At 36.5% G+C, this 26,289-nt stretch overlaps 1 protein-coding gene across 2 annotated transcripts in view; it reads left to right on the forward strand.

Annotated features, from left to right (window-relative positions):
• The first annotated feature begins 762 nt into the window (after nt 1-762).
• HAUS6 (HAUS augmin like complex subunit 6) overlaps nt 763-26,289 on the forward strand; it is a 40,116-nt gene continuing 14,589 nt past the window's right edge. The window contains exons 1-12 of one of the 2 annotated variants that reach the window (XM_003407663.4): nt 763-1,248; nt 3,299-3,394; nt 5,298-5,376; nt 7,901-8,033; nt 10,842-10,989; nt 14,856-14,921; nt 15,232-15,280; nt 17,326-17,496; nt 19,445-19,638; nt 20,280-20,406; nt 21,265-21,367; nt 24,218-24,299. In XM_003407663.4, coding sequence (XP_003407711.1) covers nt 1,121-1,248; nt 3,299-3,394; nt 5,298-5,376; nt 7,901-8,033; nt 10,842-10,989; nt 14,856-14,921; nt 15,232-15,280; nt 17,326-17,496; nt 19,445-19,638; nt 20,280-20,406; nt 21,265-21,367; nt 24,218-24,299 — 1,376 coding nt within the window. In that variant the 5' untranslated portion in view covers nt 763-1,120. Of the gene's footprint in view, nt 1,249-3,298; nt 3,395-5,297; nt 5,377-5,944; nt 6,101-7,900; nt 8,034-10,841; nt 10,990-14,855; nt 14,922-15,231; nt 15,281-17,325; nt 17,497-19,444; nt 19,639-20,279; nt 20,407-21,264; nt 21,368-24,217; nt 24,300-26,289 lie in introns of those variants that run through there. The other variant, XM_064290454.1, reaches the window with a different exon arrangement.

Consider the following 26,289-nt stretch of genomic DNA (forward strand, 5'->3'; position numbering starts at 1 on the left):
AGATGGTCTTAACAAAGGTAACTACCCGCTCCCCTTCCAATCACTTTCTGTCTTATCTTGTTTTAATATCACTACCTTTAGTCATTTTATTTATTTATTTGCTTTATTACTGTCTTCCCAACAAGAATAAAAGCTCCATGAGCACAGGCACCTTGTCTGCGTAGTTTCACTACTCTATCCTTAGTACCTAGAACAGTGTCCGTAGGAAGTAGGTGCTCAATATAATTTTTTTTTTTAAACTAATGCATGAAACACTGCTGTGGGTCATGTGGCAATGGGCTTTGGGGTGATTTTTAAAGAATGTATCTTTTTTATACTAGCGTGTCAGCTATTTGAGGGGAGAGGCCAGTACAGTGTCTGACACAGTAGTAGCTTAAGTAATTGCTTACAGAAAAAATAAACATGGGCTTTCCCCCCAGTTAGTAATATTGTGAACCCTCACATGCTTGATCTTGTTGTCACTTTTGGTCTCCTAACAGGGCTAGGTTAAAACTCTGGAAACTGAGGTTCGCAGGTTAGATGACTTATTCAGAGCCACACAGTGAGGCGAAGAGCTGTGGAAAGAACCCAGCGCTCTTTCCACTACACTGATACACAGTCCTCCACCCAGGGTCTGTGTCTGACAGGCTAATGTTAGTGAAAAGAACGGCAACGAATAGGAGCGAAAACCCGCGAGCCTCGAGACCAGTAACCTACAACTTGAAGTTCCGCATGCGCAGCAAAGCCCCCTGGCCGCGCAGTGCGCTCTGGGTCGTCTTCCTCCTGCGAACGTGCGGAGAGCCGGGCGCGTTGCATGGCGGGAGATACAAACGCCCGCGAAGTCTCCGCTCCTGGGGGAAGCCTGGAGGCTGTAATTGTTTTCTCTCTCGGCTCATTGGACGCATAGCTCTCCCGGAAGCGCGGGAGTCTCGGTTTGCCGGGGCTTAGTCTAGGCGGCTGTGGCCGCGGTGCCGTTAGAGGCCCCATTTCCCGGAGACATTACGGCATTTCTAGGTGAAACCCCTCCGGCAGTGGAGGGGTCTCCGCCCCCTCAGGCTGCCGGTAGGGAGGGGCCTTGAGGGTCCATCTTGTCGCTTGGGTCTGCCCTTTCTTCTCACCCCTCACCCAGCCCACCGCGAGGATGAGCTTGGCCGGGGTCCCCTCTTTCGAGAAGGAGCATCTCTGGATGTATCTGCAGGCACTCGGCTTTGAGCCAGGCCCAGCGACCACTGCCTGCGGAAAAATTGTGTCGCTCACGAATTTCGGAGTGTAAGGCCCGGGTTGGCGGGCGGCGGAGCCTTTGATGGGGGCGCGGAGTGAACCGCCCTTTTGCGGACCCCGCCAGTGGGTTGGCCAGAAGTGGTCGAGCGGTTACTGTGTGCCAGGCATTGGGGACAGTCCCTGCTCCCAGAGGCTGCTAGTCTGGTGACAGAGACAGACAGCATTAATTACAGAACAGTGCTGGGAGCGTGGGAGAAAGAGCTGGCGGTCTGCTTCAGCGAAGATCCCAGCCAAAAAAACCCTGTGGGGTAGTTCTGCAGCGTCACATGGGGTCGCTATGAGTCCAGGTAGACTTGAAGGCTCCTAACTGACAACAACAAAGAGCCTCAAGTGAGGTCAGAACTGAAAAGGTGGCAAACCGTAACTTGGTGGTAGAGGTGGCTGGTTTGAGAAGTAGGAGGGTGTGGAATTGGTAGTGGAACAATACGTGCACATGCCTTTAGGATTCGAGGGGAGCCTTTTAAAAGGTGGTGGTTCTTTAAAGTTTACATTTTGAATTAGGAAACGAGGACATACCACAGTTAACAAAAAACAGCAGAAAAGGGCATTAAAAGAAAAAGTAAAGCCGCTTACCCAATTTTGCTACTTCCACTGTGGTTATGACCATAAATCCAAATATTTTGTTTGTGTTTCTGTGTTTTCTGAACTTTAGGTAGTATCTATTACCTTCCCCACTATAGGCCAAGAAGGATTTGAGATACATAGCCCATTCCCATTCTCCTCAGTCTTCATGATTTTTGTAAATTATGTTATTTTTCAGTCTAGTGGCTTTGTATTTTTGGAAAAATTGTTTTCATTACGTGGATTAGAGGGAGAAGCAGGGCTTTGCAGTTATCTAGGCCTGAACTTGGGGGCAGCAGAAGTGGAAAGAGGCTGTTCATTCGTTTGTTCCACAAATATTTATTAAACCCAATATTGGATCTGGGTATGCAGGGGTGAACAGAATAGACAAACTTTTCCCTTATGCAGTGTTAGCCTAGTGGGTGAACAAACCTTCAGCAAGTATCTTATTACAAATTATAATAGGTGCCAGAGAGGAAAGAACAGGATACTATGCAAAAAAATTAAAAGGCTCAAGAGATGGTAAAAAGAATGGATGGAGCTTCATTTGTGTTCTTCGAGGAATAGACATTCTAAGGACAACAGAATTGTACTATATCGTTAGGCATGAGAACTTAAGAGAACAATAATGCTAAGTCAAAAACTGTCACTTGTTTTGATTCCTTGGAATCACATTTGATGCCTTTCTTGATTCCTTATAATTTGTGTGACAATTCTTACAGGTCTTTGTTTTTTTTTTTAATTTTCTTACATTCTGTAGTTTTAGCCTTTATTTCGATCAGTTAGTGAAATTGGGACAGTAAAAACACGAAGGGACTTGCTAGGATTACATTATAAGGGTGGTTCTGGGAATAAAATTTAATGGTAAAGATCCTAGGCTTGGGTCAGATGACGTATTTATTTCAAATCACTGCTTTCCCACTTCCTTGTTATGTGATTTTGGGCAGGTTATCTAACCTCTCCAAATTTAAGTTTCTTCCTCTGCAAAATGAGGCTAATAGAATTACTTTCTTAGTGTCATTAGGATTAAATAAAATAATCCGTGTTAAAACCTCATTCGATTGTTGTGAAGATTAGATGAATTACTGCCTGTGAAAGGCTTAAAATAATATCTGGCAAATAGTAAACTCAATAATAAATGGTAGCATTTTTAGTGTTGTTTTTCATTAGATGTTGGTTGGTATTGTAATAGGCCATTGTTCTTTCTCCAGCTAGTTAGACTTTTCTTCCCTTGCCGTAGATTGTTTTCATCGCAATAAAGCAAGTTATGCCAGTTTTCTTACATTTGATGTGTATTTTCTAGGGATCAGAAAATATCCCTAGATAGTATAAAATGCACATGCATGAGAAAAATTAATTTGTCTTGACCTCTGGAAGAGAATGAAAAGTATTAATTTGTGTCAGACAGTGATGATGTTTAGTTTTATTAACCATTTTCCTTTTCTTTCCCTGCTTTTATTTTTTTTTAAACCACTAGGAACATGTTTGACAAGCTGAACCGTGACGCCTTTCAGATAGTTTCTTATTTTTTGTTTCAAATGCTGGACCAGTCTCTCACCAAAGAAGTTTTCAAGTGAGAAAAGACATTTTTATTTTCTTAAGTAGTCATTCTCAAATTTGAAAATGGACTGAATATGCCTTGATATTAAGCCAGAATTTCAAATTTGGCCTTTGACTATTATTTTGAATGGGTGCCGCAAAACTCAGGTTTGAGTCTTGGAAATTTAGTAATTAATCTTTTTAAATCTGAGTGACTTTTGGTTTTTTTGGTAGTTATCTTAAAGTCACGTCATAAAATTATTGTGTATTTCATAGATAAGGTAGATTTTGTTTTATAAAATTAGTTCCTAGCATTCTTCACGGTCTTAATTATTAGGCAAAACAATCAACTGGTTCTAACCTATCTGTGCGCTCAGTTTTACCCAACTTTTTTACTAAGTACCCATGCCTTACTCTTTTTTCTTGTAAGCATGTTATTTGTTTTGTGTTTTTTCACTTTCCAATTCACTGTAAATTCTTATTTTTGTCATCGATATATAGTAATATTAAAGTGCTATCTGCCGCAGGCATAAATCATACCTATTAAGTTTAACCTATTGTTATGGTCTGTTGAATATCAAATAGTTTAAGAAGGAACTATAAATATGAACACTTACAGCCTTGGTTCCATGTTATTTTGCATGCGATTTAGGTTTCTTTTATCTGAAAAAGTGTTCCAGAGATTATTTTTGCTCTTTTCCTGAGGCATGCATTTTTAATTTTTTTTAATGTAGAGTAAAACTCCATTAAAAGGTATCAATTTTTTGCTTAGGTTTTTTTTTTTCCCTCTAAGTATTATTGTTATAAAATTAATGGTATATAACAAACCATCTGCCCTTTTAACCATTTTTACATGTACATTTCAATGACATTAATTATATTCACCATGTTGTACAACCATCACTACTACCATTTTCAATTTTTTCCCATCACCCTTAACAAAATCTCAGTACCCCTTAGGCAGTAACACCTTATTTATCCAATTCAGAAAATATAGAAAAAGGTAGAACAGGAAGTAAAATTCATTCCTAGACCTACTGACCACAGAATGTTATTGTTGATTATTTCAACTGTTTGGTTGTCTTTTTCTATGTATATTTAATTTTTTTTCTGTGCATATAAAAAATTAAACTATTTTATTATAAATAAATATTAAAAACATGGGACATTGAACAAATGATTCTATCGTAGAATAAAAGCTTAGACAAAATTCTTATTATCAGGGGAAAACATTAGGTAGATTATAAAGTCTAGTATTTTGACTAAAGGTGAAGCAGAACTTTTTCACATTTTTATGTCTTATTTAGCCACAAAACAGTAGCACCCACTGACTGTGATGTGGGTTATCTGTAGGAGTCGTATCTGTCATGTTCTTCCTGTTTTGGGCTTCATGTGTAACCATTGCTGTCTCTCCAGCAAGATTCTTTTTTTTTCAGGCTTAGCATACAAATTTATTTATACTATCTTTATACGTTAGCCCAGTGGATCCATTGAGAATGTTGACGTCTTTAGCTGATTTTCAGTAATTTTAACAGCTATTCATACCCGCGGAACCCTGGTGGGGCGGTGGGTAAGAGCTCGGCTGCAAACCAGTCCTAGGCGGTCCTTGGAAGCCCTATGGAAGAGTTCTACTCTGTCCTGTGGGGTTGCTGTGAGTTGGAAACGACTCGATGACGATGGGTGTTTTTTAATTCATACCTTTATTTAATATACTCATTCATTAATTATTTGCGCTAAGCTGAACTCAACCAAATAGATATTTTTAAAGAAAAATACCCAATTTCTCAGGTTGCTCTCTCTCTTTAGCTGAACTCTGAGAACATTAGCTTTAATCCATTTAGCATTAATGTTTCTAGTTCAGGAGATAAGTTTTATATTTTTAAATTTTACTGAGTTTTTTTGTTCATAATTCTAATGCTCCTATTTTTGTTTTTAAGATTTTGCTGGCCTCCATTTGACCAAAAACGTGATGCTGAATTCCGGAAGCATTGCTGTGAATGGTTAAAAAAAATTTCTGTAAGTGTTTCTGTTCTGAAAGAGTCAAACTTGAAGAATTAAAAAAAAACTACACTAACTCTTTGAGGTGAAATCTTGTTAATGCTTTTATGCTAACAGTATAAGCAAGGAAATATTAGAGTAATATTTTTAGGTAGGTTTTGGTTGAGACTGTAGGTTTCTAATAAGCCAGCTTTGTTGAGTAGGCGCACTGGAAATAGATTTTAGGGATTGTAGGAGTTTATATCATAGTTTTTTTGAGAAGAAAACTTTTTTTGATCATAGATTATTTTAGCTTATTTCCCCAAATAGTATCAATAATTGTGGCTTTATTATTATAATTATTTTCTGTGGCCAATTGTTTTATGACCTAGGGTTGAGAAAAGTTCAAAAATTCAAACTTATTGTTCAAAATGGAATAATCTGATCAGCCCTTTTATGCTAGAGTTACGGAATACCTGGGAGGCTTAAACTAAATGGTGACCCCTGTATTGTAGAGCTTTAGAATGAGTGTCTTAGTCATCTAATGCTGCTATAACAGAAATACCACAAGTCGATGGCTTTAACAGAGAAATTTATTTCTTCCCAGTAAAGTAGGCTAAAAGTCCAGATTCAGGGCGTCAGCTCTAGGGGAAGGCTTTTTTGTCTGTCGGCCTTCTCATCAATCTTCCTCTGGACTAGAAGCTTCTCCGCGCAGGAACCCTGGGTCCAAAGGATGTGCTCTACTGGCACTGCTTTCTTGATGGTATGAGGTCATCCCTCTCTGCTCTCTTCCCTTTCCTTGTTATCTCTTGAGAGATAAAAGGTGATGCAGTCCACACCCCAGGGAAACTCCCTTTACATTGGATCAGGGATGTGACCTGGCTAAGGGTGGTGTTACAATCCCACCCTAATGCTCTTTAATGTAAAATTTAAGTCACAAAATGGAGGACAACCACAGAATACTGGGAATCTTGGCCTAACCAAGTTGACACATATTTTTGGGGGACATAATTGAATGCATGACAATGATCTACTTTCTCTATCACTTACAGACTTTTGGAAATCTTTGCAATCTTGTAATCTAACTTTTAAAAAAAGTCCTTACACCTTTAGAGAATATATTGGGAGCTCTATGCTGAGTGTTCCTGAATCTACCACATTTTTCTTTAGCCCCACAAAATTGATAAGCATTTTGAAAGACTTAATTTTTAAGAGTTTCAGGTGTACTGTACCATAGGTATATATATCTTCTATACCAAAATAAATAAACCCGTTGCTATTGAGTTGATTCCAACTCATAACCAAAACTCCGTATCTCGTATAACCAAAACCAAACCACACCTGTTGCCATCAAGTCGATTCCGACTTGTACTGACCCTATAGTACAGCGTAGAACTGCCCCATAAGGGTTTTCATGGAGCACCTGGTGGATTCAAACTGCCAACCTTTTGGTTAGCAACCGTAGCTCTTAACCACTACGCCACCAGGGTTTCCAGTATCTCCTATGGGAGCATATAAACACTTCTTTATGGTAGGTTTAAAAATAAATTTCACCAGGGCAAAACTTTGTTTTTATCTATTCTAGGCTATTTCAGCAAATATAAACGTTAAGAAGCTACAGTGTGCCAGGCATTGAGCCAGCTGCTAGATTTAGAAAGACGAATTAGACTCAAGCATACGTATAATTGTTATTCTAGGTCCTCAAATCCTCAACAGTGATTTGCCATGCTAGGTATTTTGTTTGTAGCTGTCTCTAACAAAGTAGGGAAAAGGTTCGGTCCAGCTTTTTTTTTTTTTTTTTTTTTAATAATAAGGAAGTTTATTATTATAGGATGGCTAAAGAATTGGTTATCCCTTTGGCTTAACATGAGGGAACACAGCCTGAAGAGAGGATCAGTGAGCTGAAGATGGCAGAAAGGGAAGATGAGAAGAACCTGGGTCCTTAATGGTGTTGAGCGTTAGGCAGCTCTAACTCAAAGGCAGCTATAGTAACAGCAGCCTGCAGTCCTTTGTTTGAGGGCTGTCTATTCTGTGCATAAAGGCTGAAGGGGGCTCCACGGGGCTCCAGTGGACAGAGCACACCTTTAGGCAGAGTTACAGCTGCTCAGTGTTGGAAGCTGTTAGGATGGTGTGCTAAGGGGACAGGAGTGGGCACCATCAGCTTTTGTTACAGTGGACCTTTAGTCCAGCATGTGACTTAGAAATTATTCTAAAATTGGATTAAGCAGGGTATACATTTTTATTGTGGTAAAAATGCCTTCTATGCGTTTGTTTCATTGCTTTGAAAATGTTGGGTGCTTTGGAGTTGATTCCGACTCATGGCGACCACATGTGACAATAGAACTGCCCCATAGGGTTTTCTTGGCAGTAATCCTTACAGAAGCAGTTCGCCAGGTCTTTCTCCCATGGGGCTGCTGGGTGGATTTAATCTGCCAGCCTTTCGGTTAGTAGCCAAGTGCTTAACCACTGCACCTTCATGGTTCCTTATACTTCAAAAATAGTATGATGTAAAAATGAGGTGTTATTTTTAAGAAAATCTTCAAATCGTTTCTTTTTTCTGTAGGCTGAATGTGGAGGTAGCTTTCCTCAGGTTGTTGGCTCACTGTTTATTTCTCCTGGAGGTCCGAAGTTTGTTCATCTGATGTACCATTTTGCAAGATACGTTGCAATAAAATATATTAAAACCTATTCTAAAAGTAAGTTAAGTTTATAGTAGGAATTTTTTTTTTCTTTTTGATTCTTCAATTTTTATTATTCTTTACAGTTTGTGAACTACCCGGGGATTTTAATAAAGCAAGTAAGTTCATGTACCTCAAAAGCAAATACTAATATTTTACTGAAACTGTAGTTTGAAATCGTCTTATAATGAGCATAAGTATACAGATTATTTTATTATACAAGGATCAGGAAACTTTCTATAGAAGGTCAGGTAGCAAATATTTTAGGCTTTGTTGGTGACTTACCGTCTCTATACATATTTTTTTTTTTATTTTTTACAACCCTTTAAAAAGTGGAAACCATTTGTAGCTTGCAGGCCTCACAGAACCAGGAAGTGGGTCAGATCTGAGCTCCAGGTCCTGGTTGGCCAGCCCCTGCTCTAATACGTTGTGCTAAATGTACTTTAGTTTGTATTTGAGATTTATTTTTGTTACTGGCAATGTGTTGGAATTTTTTTAATTTGTTTTGATCTATTTGCTAATTTATGGAAATGAAAAATTGATTTTTTCAAGCTAATACTTCTAAAGTATGCTGCTTGTAGCTTATTCAGTTTGCTGATCTGTTTGATTGGTTTATGCTCACAAAACATAGACAATACAAAAAAGTTGAGACAATAACCCTATCCATATTCCAGCTTCTGGAGAGAGCCGTTGCTGACATTTTGGTTTACTTCCTTTTAGTGTTTTTTAGTGCATATATTATATCTGTACCTTTTCTTTATTTTGAATAGGTAGTGCGTTCTCCTGTCTTGAAAATCAAAAAATAAAAGGTCTTCCACCTGTGTTCTCTCGCTACCTTGTTTTCCTTATTAGAGGCAACCAGTGTAATCAGTAATACAAGGAAATATGTATATGTTCTTTCCTTTTCTTTTTTTAAACCATGTGTGGTAACATTTTATGTGGTTTTTTTTTTTTTTTTTTGGTAGGGGGGTGGAAGCATAATCTTTAATTGTGCTACTCAACCAAACAGGACAAGGAACAGCAGAAAAATGACCTTAATGCTGTAATTGTAACTGAAACATCTAAATTGCTAGAGTTTTTTTTACAACCCTTTCAGTAATTATGAAAATTGATAATATCAGTCTTGAGTACGTTATGTAGGGAAGTCTTTGTAATCATTGCTCTTCTCCTGACGAGTATACATACAGTTTTGAATCTTGCTTTTTCTCCTTGACATTATATCTTAGAGACCTTCCCATATCAATTCGTGGAGTTTTCTGGTTTTCATTCTTTATAACTACACAATGTTGCATTGATTGGACATACCATGATTTATTAAACCAGTTGCATTCCCTCTACCCAGTCTTTTGCTGTAAAAACAATGCTACAGTGAAAAACTTTATACATATATCAATTTATGTTTATTAGTATTTTTAGGAGAATAATTCCCGAAAGATAAATTGCTTGGCTAAAGTCATTGTGCATGTGTAATTTGCTAATAATTACCTGATTATTTTCCCTAGAGGTTGGACAATTTATACTTCCATCACCAGTGTATTGAGATGGTCAGTTTTTCCATAGACTCAACAACATAGTGTATGATCAGACATTTTTATCTTTTCAGTCGGATAGGTTAAAAATGGAATGTCAGTGTAGTTTTAATTTGTATTTCTCATTACTAGTGTGGTTGAAAATTACTATGTTTAAGAGCAATTTGAGCTTTTTTTATACTCATGTTCGTATTCTTTGTCCATACTTTTCTTAGATTATTGGTCTTTTTATTTTATCATTTGTGATATAACATATAAACTTTTTTCTTTCGTGAATGATTTTTTTCCTTTTTCATACGTATGTGATTCTGCTTGATAAACATATGCATATTTTTCATTTCATATAACATAAGCGTTTCTTAGTTTTTCTGTTATAGATCTGCCCTAATTACGTGTAACTCAAGTTTTTTTTTTTTTATTAAATCTATGTATTTTGATTTAACAAGAGTTTGTTGTTCGTTACATGCTAGAAGCTATAAGGTTTCTAAGCATGGGTTGTCCTAGTTCTGATTTAAAGCAATTCCAGTGAACATATTGAGTCTGTAAATGAGTCTTAGAATTCAACAAACTTATTCCCTGTTAAGCCTTTAGAAACTGGGGTGGTTTCTTTGGGGTAATTCTAGGACCTAAATTAGTGACGTTTAAGTGCATCGTGGGGTTCCCAATTTGCAGGAATTCTTATCTTTATTGAACCATGTTAAACTAGTAGAATTTATTACATGAAAAAACCTGGACTCTGAAATGTTTGGATGAATAATTCTCACGACCTGCTTTGATCATTAGTGACATAGCCAAGAATTGCTTGAGAAATGGAGAATATGTTTAATTAGTGTTCTGTACTGTTGATCCTAGTAAGAGGAAAAGTAAGCTGATGGCAGCCATGCGGGTGATGTGCTCTCCCTCTGTTTCTTTTAACTGACTTTCTTTGTTGTTAAAAGATAAAGAAGAGTTGTTGAAAGATCCTGTTAAAAAGAATAGCTGCTTGTATATATAACAATGTATAGTAGATATATCATGTCGTGAACGAGCTGTGTATTTTGGGCAAATGGGCTCTAAAAGCTTTCAATTTGTAAAACAACTTTAACTTCAAATATCCTTTTTTAGTTGCCTATATTTAAAAATGAGTCATTGCTTTTTAACATCACCTGTATTTTTTGTATTCATGTGGCATACTGGCATTTAAGGAGTTGGGGGTTATATGAGTTAATTTAATCTCTTGAAATTAATAAAAATTCAACATTTTTGAAATTTAATCGTTTGTAAGTCTAAGTTTTCTGTAATCTTTTGTTCCGTATAGATTCTTCTGTACATTTTATAGATACGTTTAATGTAAAGCCACAAGATTCGCATAAGTGCATTGCCAGATGCCATATAGCACGGAAGAAATTTTTCCAAATTTTGCAGAGAGAAGATTGTGTTATCCAAAAATATCAGGAAAATGCACAGTAAGTAGTACTTTGATAGTGAGAAAATGAAAATTCCTTCTTTTTAAACAAATGTCAGAAGTATAACTTCAGTGGAAATAATCCATGCCTACTTTAAAACTGTTAAGCGCTTGACTACCAGCCAAAAGATTGATGGTTCGAACCCATCCAGAGATGCCTCGGAAGACAGGCCTGGCAGTCTGCTGCAGTGAGATCACAGCTTTGAAAACCCATGCAGCAGATATAATTTGCACACATGGGGTTGCCACGAGTTGGAATCAACTCGATGGCAACTAATAACACTTCAAAACATTAGCTATTATCTTTCAATTTTAAAGCCAGAGGGCTTCTTAATAAAATATTTGAAAACTTTAGGCATGCTGTAAGTGAAAGTTTAGAGAGAAGGGAAAAATTATCTTAATTCAAAACGTTGAATTTTCAGTAAGACAGAAAATGATACTGGTGAGGAGTGAGCTTCTTGGCTCAAGTAGACACATGAGACTGTCTGGGCAGTTACTGTCTGGAGGAGAGATGAGAAGGCAGGGGGACAGAAGCTGGCTGAATGGACATGGGAAAACGGTGGAGAGAAGGAGCGTGCTGTCTCATTGGGAGAAGCAACTAGGAGTATATAGCAAAAAAATGTTTGTACGAGAGACTGACTTGATTTGTAAACATTCACTTGAAGCACAAAAAAAATTTCAGTTTTCATATTTTTCAAATATGAAACTTTTTTAAAAGTTGTAAATGGTGTTTGTTCCATTTTGTATCCTTTTGTAAAATTTCTTTCTGTAAATTTTCCGTATTGCCATAACATACTAGTTTTTATGTCTGTTTACTAATCTGTTGAGTAGGTATTCCATTAAGTAGATTTTCTGTCAAATAGATATTCCATACTTTATTTAAAGTATTTCATACTATTTTATATTTCATCTATTCAGCAAGCTTTTTTTCATGTCAACTATGTGCTAGATTTTGTTTAGGCACTGGTGTTATAGCATTAAACAAGACAGGCGGGCTTATTATACTCTAGAAGCAGATTGCATCTCATTTTTTACAACTATAAACAACTACAGTAAGATAACTTTTAAAATATTGTGTTATCTTTTTAATTTTTTATTGTGGTTTTGGTGAAGGTTTACAGAGCAAATTAATTTCCCATTCAATAGTTCATATACAGATTGTTCCATGACATTGATTGCAATCACCACAAGGTGTCAGCACTCTCCCCATTACCACCCCGAGTTCCCTATTTTCATTTGTTTGGTTTTCATGCTGCTTCTGTCTTCTCATCTTTGCTTCTGGGTAGATGTTGCCCTTTTGGTCTCATATAGATGATTGTTCTAAGAAGCATTTCCTCACTGATGTTGTTTATTTTGTAGGCCTGTCAATTATTTGGCTGAAAGGTGATCTATGGGAATGGCTTCAGTTCTGAGTTAAAAGATGTCTAAGGGCGTAGTCTCAGGGGTTCCTCCAGCCTCTCTTGGACCAGAAATCTGGTCTTTTTTATGTATTGGAATTTCGTTCTCTATATTTTTTTCTCTCTCCAACTTGGCCTTTTATTGTGATCCTGGTCAGAGTGGCTGGTAGTGGTAGCTGGGCACCATCTAGTTCATATGGTTTCAGGCTAGTGGAGGCTGTGGTTCCTGTGGTTCGTAAGTCCTTTGGACTAATTATTTCCTCGAGTCTTTGGTTTCCTTCACTCTTCTTTGCTCCAGACGGAAAGAGACCTATAGTTGTATCTTAGATGGTTTCTCACAAGCTTTTAAGACCCCCATACACTACTCACCAAAGTAGGATGTAGAGCATTGTCTTTATGAACAACGTTATGCCAGTTTATCTAGATGTCTCCTGAATACGGTGGTCCTTAGCCTTCAAGCCCAGTAACTGTGTCCTGTGAACTGTTTGGTTGTGTCTAGGATGTTTTCATGACTGTGTACCCTGTGTGCTCTATTATGCATACGAGTATACATGCCGCACGTATGTATGTATGTAGAAATAACCACAGCCAAACCTATATATGCATGTGGATGTACGCCTGTACGCCCTCCCATACCCATTGAGCATACATATCTACCTATGTGGCCACTCATAAAATATTGTTTATTTTTACTGTTGTTGCAGGATTGTATGTGTTGTATTTACTGTCATTGCCTTTTATCCTTATGTACCTCTCAGTGTCTTCCCTTGCCTTGGTAATGCCGTGTTGACTTCCGCCATATTGTGTATTGCCTTTCCCTTCACCAGAGTTAACAAGCGTCTACTCTAGTTAGTCATTTTCCCTCTGTCCCCCTCCCATTCCTGATAACCGTCAAAAAATGTTTTTCTGTGTGTAAACCTTTTCTTGACTGTTAATAATAGTGATTTCATACAATATTTGTCCTTTTGTGATTGACTTATTTTACCGAGCATAATGTCTTCGAGATTCATACATGTTGTGAGATGTTTTGTGAATTCATTATTCTTTATCGTTGTGTAGTATTCCATTGTGTATATGTACCACAGTTTGTTTATCCATTCGTCTATTAATGGGCACTTAGATTATTTTCATCTTTTTGTTATCGTGAATACTGCGGTGAACATGGGTGTGCGTATGTCTGTTTTTGTCACGGCTTTTATTTCTGTTGGATATGTACCTAGGAGTGGGATTGCTGGATCATATGGTATTTCTAGCTTGTTAAGGAAGCACCATACCTTTTTCCTTAGTGGTTTTACCATTTTACGTTCCCACCAGAGGTATTTAATAAGAGTTCCAGTCTCCCTACAACCTCGCCAGCATTTGTTTTCTGTTTTTTTGATTAGTGCCATTATTGCTGGGTTGAAATGGTATCGTAGTTTTGTTTTGCCTCTCTTTAATGGCTAATGACTGTGAGCATCTCTTCATGTATTTTTTAGCTGCCTGGATGTCGTCTTTGCTGAAGTGTCCGTTCATGTCTGTCATGGATTGAATTATGTCCCCCTAAAATTTTTTTTTTTTTTTTAAATGTGTGTATTAGTTTGACTGGGCCGTGATTCCCCGTCTGTGTGACTTTACTACATGTTGTAAATTCTGCCTCTATGATGTTAATGGGGGAGGGTGGGCGGCAGTTGTGTTAGTGAGACAGGACTCAGTCTACAAGGTTGGCTTGTGTCTTGAGGCAATCCCTTGAGATACAGAAGAGAGAAGCTAGCAGAGACACAGGGGACCTCATTCCACCAAAAAAGCAGTGCCAGGAGCAGAGCGTGTCCTTTGGACTAGGGGTCCCTGCACAGAGAAGCTGCTAGTTTGGGGGAAGATTGATGAGAAGGCCGACAGAGAAAACCTTCACCTGGAGCTGACACCCTGAATTTGGACTTTTAGCCTACTTTTCTGTGAGAAAAACTTTTCTTTGTTAAAACCATCCACTTGTGGTATTTGTGTTACAGCAGCACTAGATGACTAAAACAGTGTCCTTTGGGTATTTGTTAATTAGATAGTTCGTCTTTTTGTTGTTGAGGTGTTGAAGTTTCCTCAATGCGTTATCTTTATTAAAGCTACAAAATCCTTTGAAATGGCCTTAAAACTGAAGTGTGGCTTGACAGCTTTAGATAACGTTTAAATTTGTTGTAGGTATGTGAGACAAAGGTAAGAGAGCCAGAGTACTCTTATTGTCCACCGACATTTTTACTCAAAGAATTTAGAGTAGAAGTCATGGCCCATCTCAACATCAGCTTGTCTGTTCGATCACACCTGTGCCTTAAAGCAGTGTCCATTGGAGGGAGTTCCAGGTCCTTTAGTGGCCTGCTGGGTATATTTAGAAGACTAGTCCCCAGAAGCCTTGAGCAAAGATATGAAAAGACCAAAAATATCAAAGTGGGCTATACTAGTGGATTGCAATGGGATTATAAATTGATATCTTTGTTTTTTGCAGATTCTTAGTTAAGCAAGTACGAGAATTGAGAGCAGAATATATAGGACTGCAAAACCACATAAAAAAGTAAGTGACTTAGAGTTGAAAGTCGCCTTAGATTTTAGTTAAGGTTCTCTGTTTTACACGTGAGGAAACTGAGAGTCCCAGAAACATTAATAAAGATAATATGTAAATAGCTAGACAGTGATAAGACTAAAACATAGTTCTGACTCCTAGTCTAGTTCTTTCCAGTGCATTATTGTTGCCTTGAGCTAGAATTTTATTTCGGTTTTTAGTTGGAATGGTTGTTATTGGATGGGTTTGTAGGTTAGTTAGCTCTTGGATATTAAATTACCATGTGATTTTCTTGTGGCTAATTAGATTAATTTTTACCTAGAATGGAACCCTGTGATGACCAAAGTAATCTACAAGAGAAAGTTCAAAAGGTGAGACAACTGTTGAAGGAGAGATTTAATCTCTCTTAGGATATGCAGTGTTTGCTCTATCGGTTGGACTTCTATAGTTTCTTTCTGTAGCGCTGTTACTAGTATTATTATTTTTTAAACTCTGCTTGGTATAGAGGATATATAAAGGGATCAGCAGAGTGCTTCTAAAACTCTTGAATATACTGGAAAAAATTAGCTTGGAATTTATAAGATTAAATATATACAAAAGTATTTTTAAATGTGGTTACTTTAAAATCTTTTATGCCAGTAAGAAAAGCTTGGCTTGCTTGGAATTTAATCAGTATTAATTTATCTAAATAAAATGTATTAACTGAAGGGAGATAGCAAACGCAGAAGAAAACAAGGAGTGACGTTGAGGCTGGCTAGGGAAGAAGCACGAATGATCTGAAGCCTGCAGAGGTTGGCTCTGATGTGGGATATAAGTGTTTTTCTAGGCCTTCCTTTGGCCTGGATGAAATCTTTCTCAGGCTCTTTAAGTCTGTGATCACCAGGCTGCTTTGGGTATTAATTTGTCTTTCTAGGCACCTTTTCACTGGAAAAAGTGAGTTCCCTCCTTAGGAAATTTTATTCATTCATTCAGTAACCATTAATCACCTGCCATGTGTCAAGCATTCTTGTAAATATCAGGACTGCATCAATGAAGAAAACAGATGAAGTTGTTCTCTTCATGGAGCTTTCAGTTAGCAAATATGAATATTCCTATTACTGGAAGTAATATCTCTGTAAATTTCATAGGTTGGTATTAAACCTACTGAAGTTTTTCCATCAGTCTTTGCTGAGTTTGATTAATATCACTCAGTTTTCCTGAGTCCCATCATCTTTGAGGCATTGACTAGATCAAACTTTTAGACATGAAAACTCTGAGAACCAGATCGTGGACTATTGTAAACGCACGTAGGAAATGCCATCCTGTGAGACCTCTGAACTGCCAGTCAGTGACTCCTATTTTGAGGACAACTTTATTTTGCAATGCAGTGCTGCAATTAGAGAGATTTAATAATTTATGAGTACCATGGGAAAACACAGACACTGACTTGGGTATGATTATCATGTTTATCTACCTCCATCCTACTTTTGTAAATTCTGTTGAAGCATAACATGCAAATAAAAAAGTACACAAATAATAAATGCGTAGCTTGATGAATTTTCACCAAGTAAACACACCCATGTAACCAGCATCCAGGTTAAGAAACAGAATATTGCCAGCACCCTAGACACGCCCTGAATCCCCTTTTCACTCACAGCCCCTTTACCCTGAGGGTAAACATTATCCTGATTTCTTACGGCAAAGATTAGTTTTGCCTGTTTTTGAACTTTATATAAATAGAAATATACAGAATATACTCTTGTGTATCAATTTGTTTTACTCAGCATTATATTTGTGATGTTGATGCTGTTGTGTGTAGTTGTAATATTGCCATTCTCATTGCTGTCTGATGTTCTATTGTATGAATATAGCGGAGTTTACCCATTTTACTCTAGGTGAATCTTTGGGTTGTTTCCAGTTTTTAACTATTACAAATAATAGTCCTGTGAATATTCTCCTACCTGAGTTTTAGTGAGTAGATGTTAGTATAGGCCTAAGACTCTTTGCTTTTTAAGAAGCAGACTTTTATGTATTTTAACTTTTCTGGAACTTGAATGACTATTAAATTGATGTGTAACATTGTCCCCCCGCCCCCGAAAACGTTTATTATTTCTCCCTTAAAAATCTCCATGAGATCATTGGGATATCAGAATATAGGAAATGCTAATTGCATTTTGGTGCTATTAGAGTGCTTAGATTTGCTTTGAAAATCATAGTGAGCTAGCTTCCCTCAAGAAATTCTTTGGTTTTAAAGCCCTTTTGGAAGTAATATCAGAGCTTTTAGACAATTAAAATACAGTTATTTGATTTTTTTATTAGAAATTATTCTAGTAGTACATCATTTGTACCTAGGAATGAATGTAAATTTGTATTTTACATTTCTTTAGTGTATGTTTAGACTATGTTTAATATTTTCTGTTTGTCTCTGTTTTCAAAGGTTCGGTCATTGTGGGCTTTAGTGAATGAAACACTCATGTTTTTGGAAAAAGAGAGAGAAGTTGTTAGTTCAGTCCTTAGCCTTGTTAACCAGTACTCTTTAGACGGAACTAATGTTGCTGTTCAGATTCCAAGGCTCTTACTTGACAAAATTGAAAAACAAATGGGTCAGGTAAGCATTTGATAGTAAGAAAACTTCTGAGTAGTAGTTGTGATGGTAAATGTTTTGGTGTGTATATTTTTACCACAATTAAAAAATCTGGGGAAATTTCTGTCTCATTATTTTATAGGTTATATGCTGTTTTTCTTGTAGTGTTTTTTACTACTTTTAAAACTTGTGAGTATATCTACTGTAACTTGCATAAGGAGGAGTACTCTTAGGGTACCCATCAACCCTTATTGGCTGTGCCTTGTACGGTGATAACGTCATACAGAGTGGGGGGTGGGAGGTTGCTTAGTAGGAAGATGATACGATACTCGTTCTTTAAAAGTTTTCAGTGAGTGCACCAGTGATCTCCTGATTGCCACGTTTTTTTTTTTTAAATGCTTCATCCTCTTGGTTTCTCTCTCATCTTGATGTTAAATATTCTTTTAAAAGTCTTTTTAACTTTTGTGACTTCAGTGTCTACTCTTAACGTGGTTTTTCACACTGCTGTTCTCAATTTTTCCACTGGTTCCTTTTTCTAACTTTTAAAAGAAAGTGTTCTCATTGGTTCCGTTAATGCCCCCTTTTCTTTCCCACATTACAAATTCACCTCAATTTATTACCCAATTCCATGGCTTCCACGGCCTCCTGTACAGTAATGTCTCCAAATCGCTATTTCCTGTCTCTCCCTTTTAACCTAAACTCCATCTGCTTATTTCCACTTGCTTATGGGACATTTCCATCTGGATAGCCCATACTTATTTTTCTTGGTAAATATACAGTTTATTAACCATCTGCTATACGCCAGGAGGAGCCCTGGTGGTGCAATGATTAAGAGGTTGGCTGCTAACTAAAAGGTCTGCACTTCAAATCCACCAGCCGCTCCTTGGAAATCCCATGGGGCAGTTCTGCGCTGTCCTGTAGAGTTGCTATGAGTTGGAATTGACTGGACGGCAATGAGTCCCCCCCCGCCACAATATGCCACATATTGATATAGTATTAAAAACAAACAAAAACCTGTTGCTTTGGAGTTGATTCCGACTCATAGTGTCACTAGAGGACAGAATAGAACTGGTCCATAGGGTTTCCAAGGAGTAACTGGTGGATTCAGACTGTTGACCTTTTGGTTAGTTAGCAGCAGCTCTTAGCCATTACACCACCAGGGCTCCTGATATAGTATTGTTGGTAGGTGCCGTCGAGTCAGTTCTGACTCATAGCGACCCTATAGGACAGAGTAGAACTGCCCCATAGGGCTCCCAAGGAACAACTGGTGGATTTGAACTGCCAACCTTTTGGTTAGCACCCGAGCTCTTAACCACCACCCTACCAGGACTTGTATAGGGAATACAAAAATATTGTTTTTGACCCTGAAGAGCTTTCAGTTTAATAGGAAACATGAAGGGGAAAGTCAAATTCAGAGTATTTAAAAATCAGATTTTTTCAGGGGCTGGGCAGGTAATATGTATAAGTGAGCATGCTCGTTCTAGTGTAACAATAGGGAGAAAGTAAGAAGTCGTGAGGTGTTTGGAGACTTACAGAGTAATTTCTTGGTGAGATCTCTGAGTTTGTAAATGTTAGCAGTGGATTTCATATGTTTTTCAAACACTGGAGCTGTGCAGGCCAAATTAACATGTCCAAGTTTGGTTGCAGCCTTTAGGAACCATCAGTTGCTACTTTTGTTAAAAAGTGAATTCATGATCTTTGCGCAAACCTGTCCTTTCTCCCCAATCTTGATTCTACCTTCTGTCTATTTGAATTAAAAATGTAGCATGTCGTGTTCTTTCACGGTAATTGTTTTTATTGGAACAAAATCGTTTACTGTAGTTTTATTTTTTGACGGGGAAGGGTTTTTTTTTTTTTTTTTAATTTAAGGTAAACTTTTTATATAATAGTAAAAAACAAATATATTACATAGCAGTTTATTATCTTTAGAACCAGTAGTTTACCACTTTTTTTTCCCTCTCTGAATCCTTAGTTACACATAGGAAATGTTTATGAGGCTGGAAAATTGAACCTCTTAACAGTTATTCAGTTATTAAATGAAGTCTTGAAAATAATGAAATATGAACATTGTCAGACTGACCAAGCAAGACTGACAGTAGACCTTCACTACCTTGAAAAAGAGACCAGATTTCAGAGAGAAAGATTATCAGATCTGAAGCATATGAGGTACACTAGAAAGATGTTCTTTTCTTTTATTGTGGGAGGATTAGGGTGGTTTTGATAATTTCTCAGCAAAATTCGTATATAGTTACTACTCTTTGTCTTTCGAAAACAAGTATGAAAATTTTGTTAGTACACAAAAACCGTATTATCTGATCAACTTCCAGAAAAGACACAGAAAGTAGAAGGGAAAATTAACGTAGTTTTCTCTTTATCTGGAATGATTTTTTTGCCAAGTGATATCTCTGTGATATAATTTTAATGTTTCTTTTGTGGGGTCTACTAATAAAACTAGGGCTCTGAAGTTTTTTTATCTGAGCAGAAAGATTGGGAGGTATGGGATGCCATCAGGAGTGAACAGAGAGTGGGAGTAGAGCTCTGACTGAGTGCAGAACCAGGAAAAACAATTGTGTTATAAAGATAAGTGGGGTAAAAAGTGTATGATTGCTTTCTGGTCTTAAAAAAGGAAAAAGGTACTTTAGGCTCTGAATGTTTGGTTGTGAGAGTTATTCAAGTTAAAGTTATTTGTACTTTGGATTTTTATTTCCTTCTTCCTTACAACCATCATTGCTTTCTTAAATTTTATTCATTACCTTTTGGTTTATTCATAATTTGGATAAAAAATTTTTTTTTTAATGCTATCATAGGTATAAAATGAAAGAAGATCTTATAACTATAAGACGTTCTATTATTGAGAAACAAGGAGAATGGTCTAAGAAGTGGACAGAATTTCTTGGCCTGTCTCCTTTCAGTCTAATTAAAGGTTGTACTCCAGTAAGTAATATTGACTTCATTTTTTTTTTTTTTTATTGTGCTTTAAGTGAAAGTTGACAATTCAAGCCAGTTTCTCATACAAAAACTTACATGAACCTTGTTATATGATCCTAGTTGTTCTCCCTATAATGTAACAGCACACTTCTTCTCTCAACCCTGTATTAACCATGAATTGACTTCATTTTGCAAAGTGGTTTAATGTAAGGCCCAAACCGAATCCCACTGATGGTGAGTTGAAGCCGACTCAGAGCAACCCTGTAGGACAGAGTAGAACTGCTCCACAGGGTTTCCAAGGTTGTACATCTTTACGGAAGCAGACTGCTACATCTTTCTCTCCAGGAGTGGCTAGTGGGTTCAAACCACTGACCTTTTGGTTAGCAGCCAAGCACTTTAACCACTCCACTACCAGGGCTTCTTTAATGTAAAGCAGTCTCCTGATTTATCATGTCACAAATGACCTGGAAACGCTATGTGTGTGCATGTTTGTCAGCTTTGCGTTTGAGACTAAAATTCAAATGTTTTGGTTTCTGTAATTTCTCTAAATATGTATTAAAATAGTCATTAAAATGTTGTGACTTGTAGTTAATACTTTTAGATTCAGATGATTGTCTTAACAAGAAAACGAATCATCCCTCCTGATGTGAGATAGTTGGAGGACAAAGTAACCCCCTGTTTCCTAATACTGTACTCCTTGGTTTAAAAAATCGTTGTAGGATAATTTATTTAAAAAAAAAAAAAATAGGTTTGGTAATTCTATTTTTGTCAGAAAAAAAAAATCATACACTCAGATTAATTTAGCAGTGTTATTGTGGTAGTGTATAAAATGTGTAACTTCAAATTTGTATTCTGTGTTTTAAGGCTGTGGATCTTTTACCACCTATGTCTCCCCTTTCATTTGATCCTGCCTCAGAAGAAGTATATGCAAGGAGCATTCTTTTTAAGTACCCTGCTTCACTTCCAGGTTGGTTATTTATCTTTCTCTCTTTTAAACCTCCCTCTAATCAGTATTTCTCTCTGTGATAATAGCTCCTTTCCATTTGCTTTTGTTTTCTCAGTTTTTTTTATTGTGATGAAATACACATAACATAAAATTAATTATTTCAAGCGTTGCAAAGTGTATAACTCAGTGGCATTTAGTAAATTTACAATGTGTGCAAGCTACCACTACCTCTATCTAGTTCCAAAATATTTCCATCACTTGAGAGTAAATCCACATACTCATTAAGCTGTGACTCCTCTTTTCTCCCTCCTGCATTTGGCCACCACTTAACCTGTTTTCTGTCTTCTGGATAGTTGAAACAGGTGATAGGTATTCAGGCAATTACTATTCCGTTAAAAAAAAAAAAAAAAGTGGGCTTCCACACACAAATATGTACGTGACTTTATTTCTGGCAGCATTATTCCTAATAGCCAAGAAGTGGAAACAATCCAAATGTCCATCAATGAACCAATAAGTAAACGAGATGTGGTATATCCATACAATGGATAGTATTTGACCATAAATACTTCTGGATAGTTCATATAAATGTTGTCCTATGTGTCTGGCTTCTTTCACTTACATGTTTTTAAGATACATCCATGTTGTAGCATGTAAGAACCCCAAATTTGTTTTCTTTTCTTTAAATAGCTTTATTGGGATATAGTTCACATACCATACAGTTCATTTCAAGTGTACTATTTAATAGTTTTTAATATAGCCACTGGTATATACAACCATCACCAGTTAGTTTTAGAATATTTTCATCACCTCATTCATATACCTTTTAGCTTTCACCTCCCTAGTTGCCCCACCTTCTACTCCTAAACAACTAGTAACCTACTTTCTGTCTCTCTAGATATCCCTATTCTGAGCTTTTATATCAATGGAATCATATATGGGCCTTTGTGACTGGCTTTTTTCTTTCACTTAGCATGGTTTCAAGGTCCCTCAAAGTTGTAGCTTGTATCAGTACTTCATTTTTATGGTCAAGTACTATCCATTGTATGGATATACCACATCTTGTTTACTTATTGGTTCATTGATGGACATTTGGATTGTTTCCACTTCTTGGCTATTAGGAATAATGCTGCCAGAAATAAAGTCACGTACATATTTGTGTGTGGAAGCCCACTTTTTTTTTTTTTTTTTAACGGAATAGTAATTGCCTGAATACCTATCACCTGTTGCAACAAATACCATTTTATGATAATTATATATGTATGTATTCTTCTATACAAAGTAAGTTCTAGACATCGTGTCCATTCACTCTAAGTATTTCAGCGTGCATTCCCTAGAAATGAGGATATTCTATATAAATACCATGTTGTTATCACACCTAAAAAATTAACAATAGTTCTATAATCATCTCCTATCTATTTCATACCCAATTTCCTCAACTACAATACTATTACCACCTCAACAATATCTAATATCATCATTTATAATTCCCTTTCAAGGTTAGAGCTGCCTTTGGAGTTTCAGATCCCAACCTGAGTAGCCTGAAATGATGTTTCTTGTTATGATGGAGGCATTAAATTTCCAGTGTTCAGCCTTTGCAGCCTGATTTATTGGGTCCTGGTTTCTTGGTTTGAACTTTCCGTTTCTGTTTATGCTGTTTTTGATCTGACGTGATGATTTTTATTTATTCTTTTGGGCATCCCTGAAAAAAAAAAATTAAAAATTTTTTTATTTAGCAGTTCTAATGTGTTTTTGGTAGGAGTCAGTGTCTGCGTCAGCTTGGTTTACTGTATTGTGGTGAGTTCAATTTTGTTATTACCTCCTAAGTGCCCTGTGGTGTCTGTCTTCTCCTTTTCTGTTCCCACACCTTAGGTGCTGTAGTTCAGTTCTCATAATTTCTTGTGTTCTAACTAGTTACTCTGCCTCTAATATACAACCTATTCCATGTTACAAATGGTTATCGGTGACCATTCTGTAATATAAATACGATTTCTTTTCATTTCCTCGTATAAAATGTTATTAGTCGTTTTCTGTTGCCTTTAGAAAAAATAATAAGCTCTAGATGTTTTTTTCTATGACAGTTTAACGTAATTCTTCATTCATGAATATCTTGTCCTAGACTGACTCCTTGAAGGCAGGGATTCTGTCTTTGCTCATGGCTTATGTTTTTTAATGACAAGTGTATGTTGTTGTGGTGTGCCCTTGACTTGATCCTGTATTGTAGTGACCTTATATGACGGAGTAGAACTTCCCCGTAGGATTTCCTAGGCTGTAATTTTTTTGGAAGTGACTGCTACCAGGTCTTTCCTCCCTTGGAATGGCTGGTGGGTTTGAACCACCAGTCCTTTAGTTAGCAGCTGAGTGCTTAAAAATTGCACCACCAGGGCCCCTTTGAAATTGTTATCTTTTATTTCTGTCTCCCATTTGTTACTACAGTAGCTGGCACATAGTTATTCAGTGATAACGTTGATGAATAAATATGGAGTTGTGATTGATGTCATTGATGCCGAGCTGAAATATGCTAAATACTGGAAACTTCTGGCCTTGTTGCCGGCTTTTGTGGTAATTGAATAATCTGTGTATTTAAACCTGAAATGTGGCTATCTAGTACTGGAAAATTATGGACTGTCACTTTTTTGGCGCCTTGGTTTAGTATGAGCTATCAATCTTTATAAACGTCTACTACTGGATACTCTCTACTACTGTCCTGCCATCAGTTTACCCTTAACAATTGAGTGCATTTTTCAATTAGCTTTTGTATTCTCATTTTTCCATTTTCTTCTGTTTAGAAGTTACTCTAGAATTTCAAGAGATTCTCAAATATTAAAATGTACAAACATAATTAAAGAGTAATTAATTTTTCTGTTCCTTTAGATATGTCTAAGGAATGTAACCAAGAAAATGTTTGCAGAACAGAGAATGATACACAAGGAGCTGTAAATGAACCAGTCAACAGGTAAAACAATTTTGATTTTCATAGTGATTTTTTTCTTTATTAATTTTAGTCCCATCTTAAGCCATTCTTCAAACTTCTCTGCTATGAGATGTTCTGTAATTGCTCCCACTTAACTGGACAGTAATTTCCCAGTGTGGCCACACATTTTCAGAGAAGATTCAACATTTCTGTTGCATGGACCCAAAAAAAAAATTTTTTTTTTTTCTATTCTTTATCTGAAATTTGGGTTTCATGAAGATTACTTAATTAAAAAAAATGAAAGTTTCTAATGCAAGTTTGGAAATTTTTACCTTTTTGTGCCTGTGAATTTATTTGCAACCATGTTATGACCATTGATTAAATCTAAGAGTTGAGAGGCCTTGGAGAGCATCTAGTCTGGTAGGTCTCAGATTGTATTCTGCAGTGCCCTCTGGTGCTCTGGATGAGTTCCAACATCAACTTGAACAGCTTGCTTTTTTATTTGTATTATATATTGAGGTATTTACATGCCATTTGATTAAAAAAAATTCCATGCTTTAAAAAAATAATTGGAAGACTTCTGATTTAACCTAATCCTAAACTTTAACAGATAAGAAATCTGAACCTACTTAGTTTGTTTTAACTTCTTTCAGGAACATTTTTATTGCCTCTGTTGCCTGTTTTCTCTATCATCCCATTTTGGCCCTTAAAACTGATACCAGATTATATGAACTAAAATCTCTAAACTATTTGTAACCCACATGGGGAATGTATTTGTTCTCTACTGAAATTAAGCATTTTTAAATAGTAATCAAGCACAGACAGACTAAACAGATTCTTCTGTTTTTTTCTGATTTCTGCTTGACCTAAATAGGTGTTTTTTTAGTTCATTGTTCTGAAATAAATGAGAAATACAGAAAGAAATACTTAGCAAAATCCTAAAAGAAAATCCTAAATTTTAAATGAATGGAAGCACTCTTGATTCTGTATATTCTTAATCCATTAGTAAGTTGAAACACCATAACAAAAATCAAACGTTTTATGTGAAATTGCACTATCGGCATTTTCCTTTGTAGTCACTTTCTGGTTGAGAGGAGGTGAGGACTAGTTGTGGAAGAATTATGTTTTTATTCTTATATCTGAGTGTGATGTTGATATTCTGAGTACTTAATGAAAAATAATGAAATCATCTATGAAGACCCAATACTGAAGAGTAAGTAGTAAGCTTACTGGACTTGTCCATTTTACCCGCTTACCGCAGTTGCTCTTTCTTATAGGGTTGCTGTGAGTCGGAATCGACTTGACGGCACTGGGTTTATTGCCTTTTTTTTTTAAATAGCGTGCTAGAGGGGGATATTTGGTGCTTCTTAATCTCAATTAGGTTTGTGGTTTGTTTTCCCTTGAGAGAGCAAATTAAATATTTTGACTAAATTGCCTTGCCGAAGTAAAGATTAGTAGATAGATTACTATCAGGATTCTACAGGAACTAGACACTTAGGCCCTAACAATTTAGTTCAGATGGAATTCTCTCAGTACGGGAAGAAGTTGTATTTAATATAGTTGGATTTCAACATCTTTCCTCTTCCAAAGTCCTGTATCTTTTAATTACTTTCTGACACTTTATTTTAATTATAGGTTTGGGATATTGAAGGTATGGGAAGGCTTTTGGTGACAATGGATGAATGCTTAATGGACTTTGAGAGATTATTATTGCCTTAATAGCAGAACAGAAGACCTGGCAAGAGTTCAGTTGCTAAGATGTGGAAATAATCTGTTGCTCAGAATTCTTCACTCTAAAAGGTTTTTGTAATAAACTGTTTCATCAGTAATGAATTCTTAATTAAATTTCCTATTTAGAGAATATAATACCATTTTTTGGCATGTAGTTCAGTTATTACCTAATATTTTATTTACAGTGGCATTTTCTTAGTAATACTGTACTTAATTTGAAAATTCACATGAGGATATAAACAATGCAATTATCCAATTAAAAGCCATGAAAATAGTTTTTAAAGTGTGTTTTTAGCCTGTT

Source organism: Loxodonta africana, chromosome 9, assembly GCF_030014295.1.
Source record: "Loxodonta africana isolate mLoxAfr1 chromosome 9, mLoxAfr1.hap2, whole genome shotgun sequence".
Taxonomy (NCBI): Eukaryota; Metazoa; Chordata; class Mammalia; order Proboscidea; family Elephantidae; genus Loxodonta; species Loxodonta africana.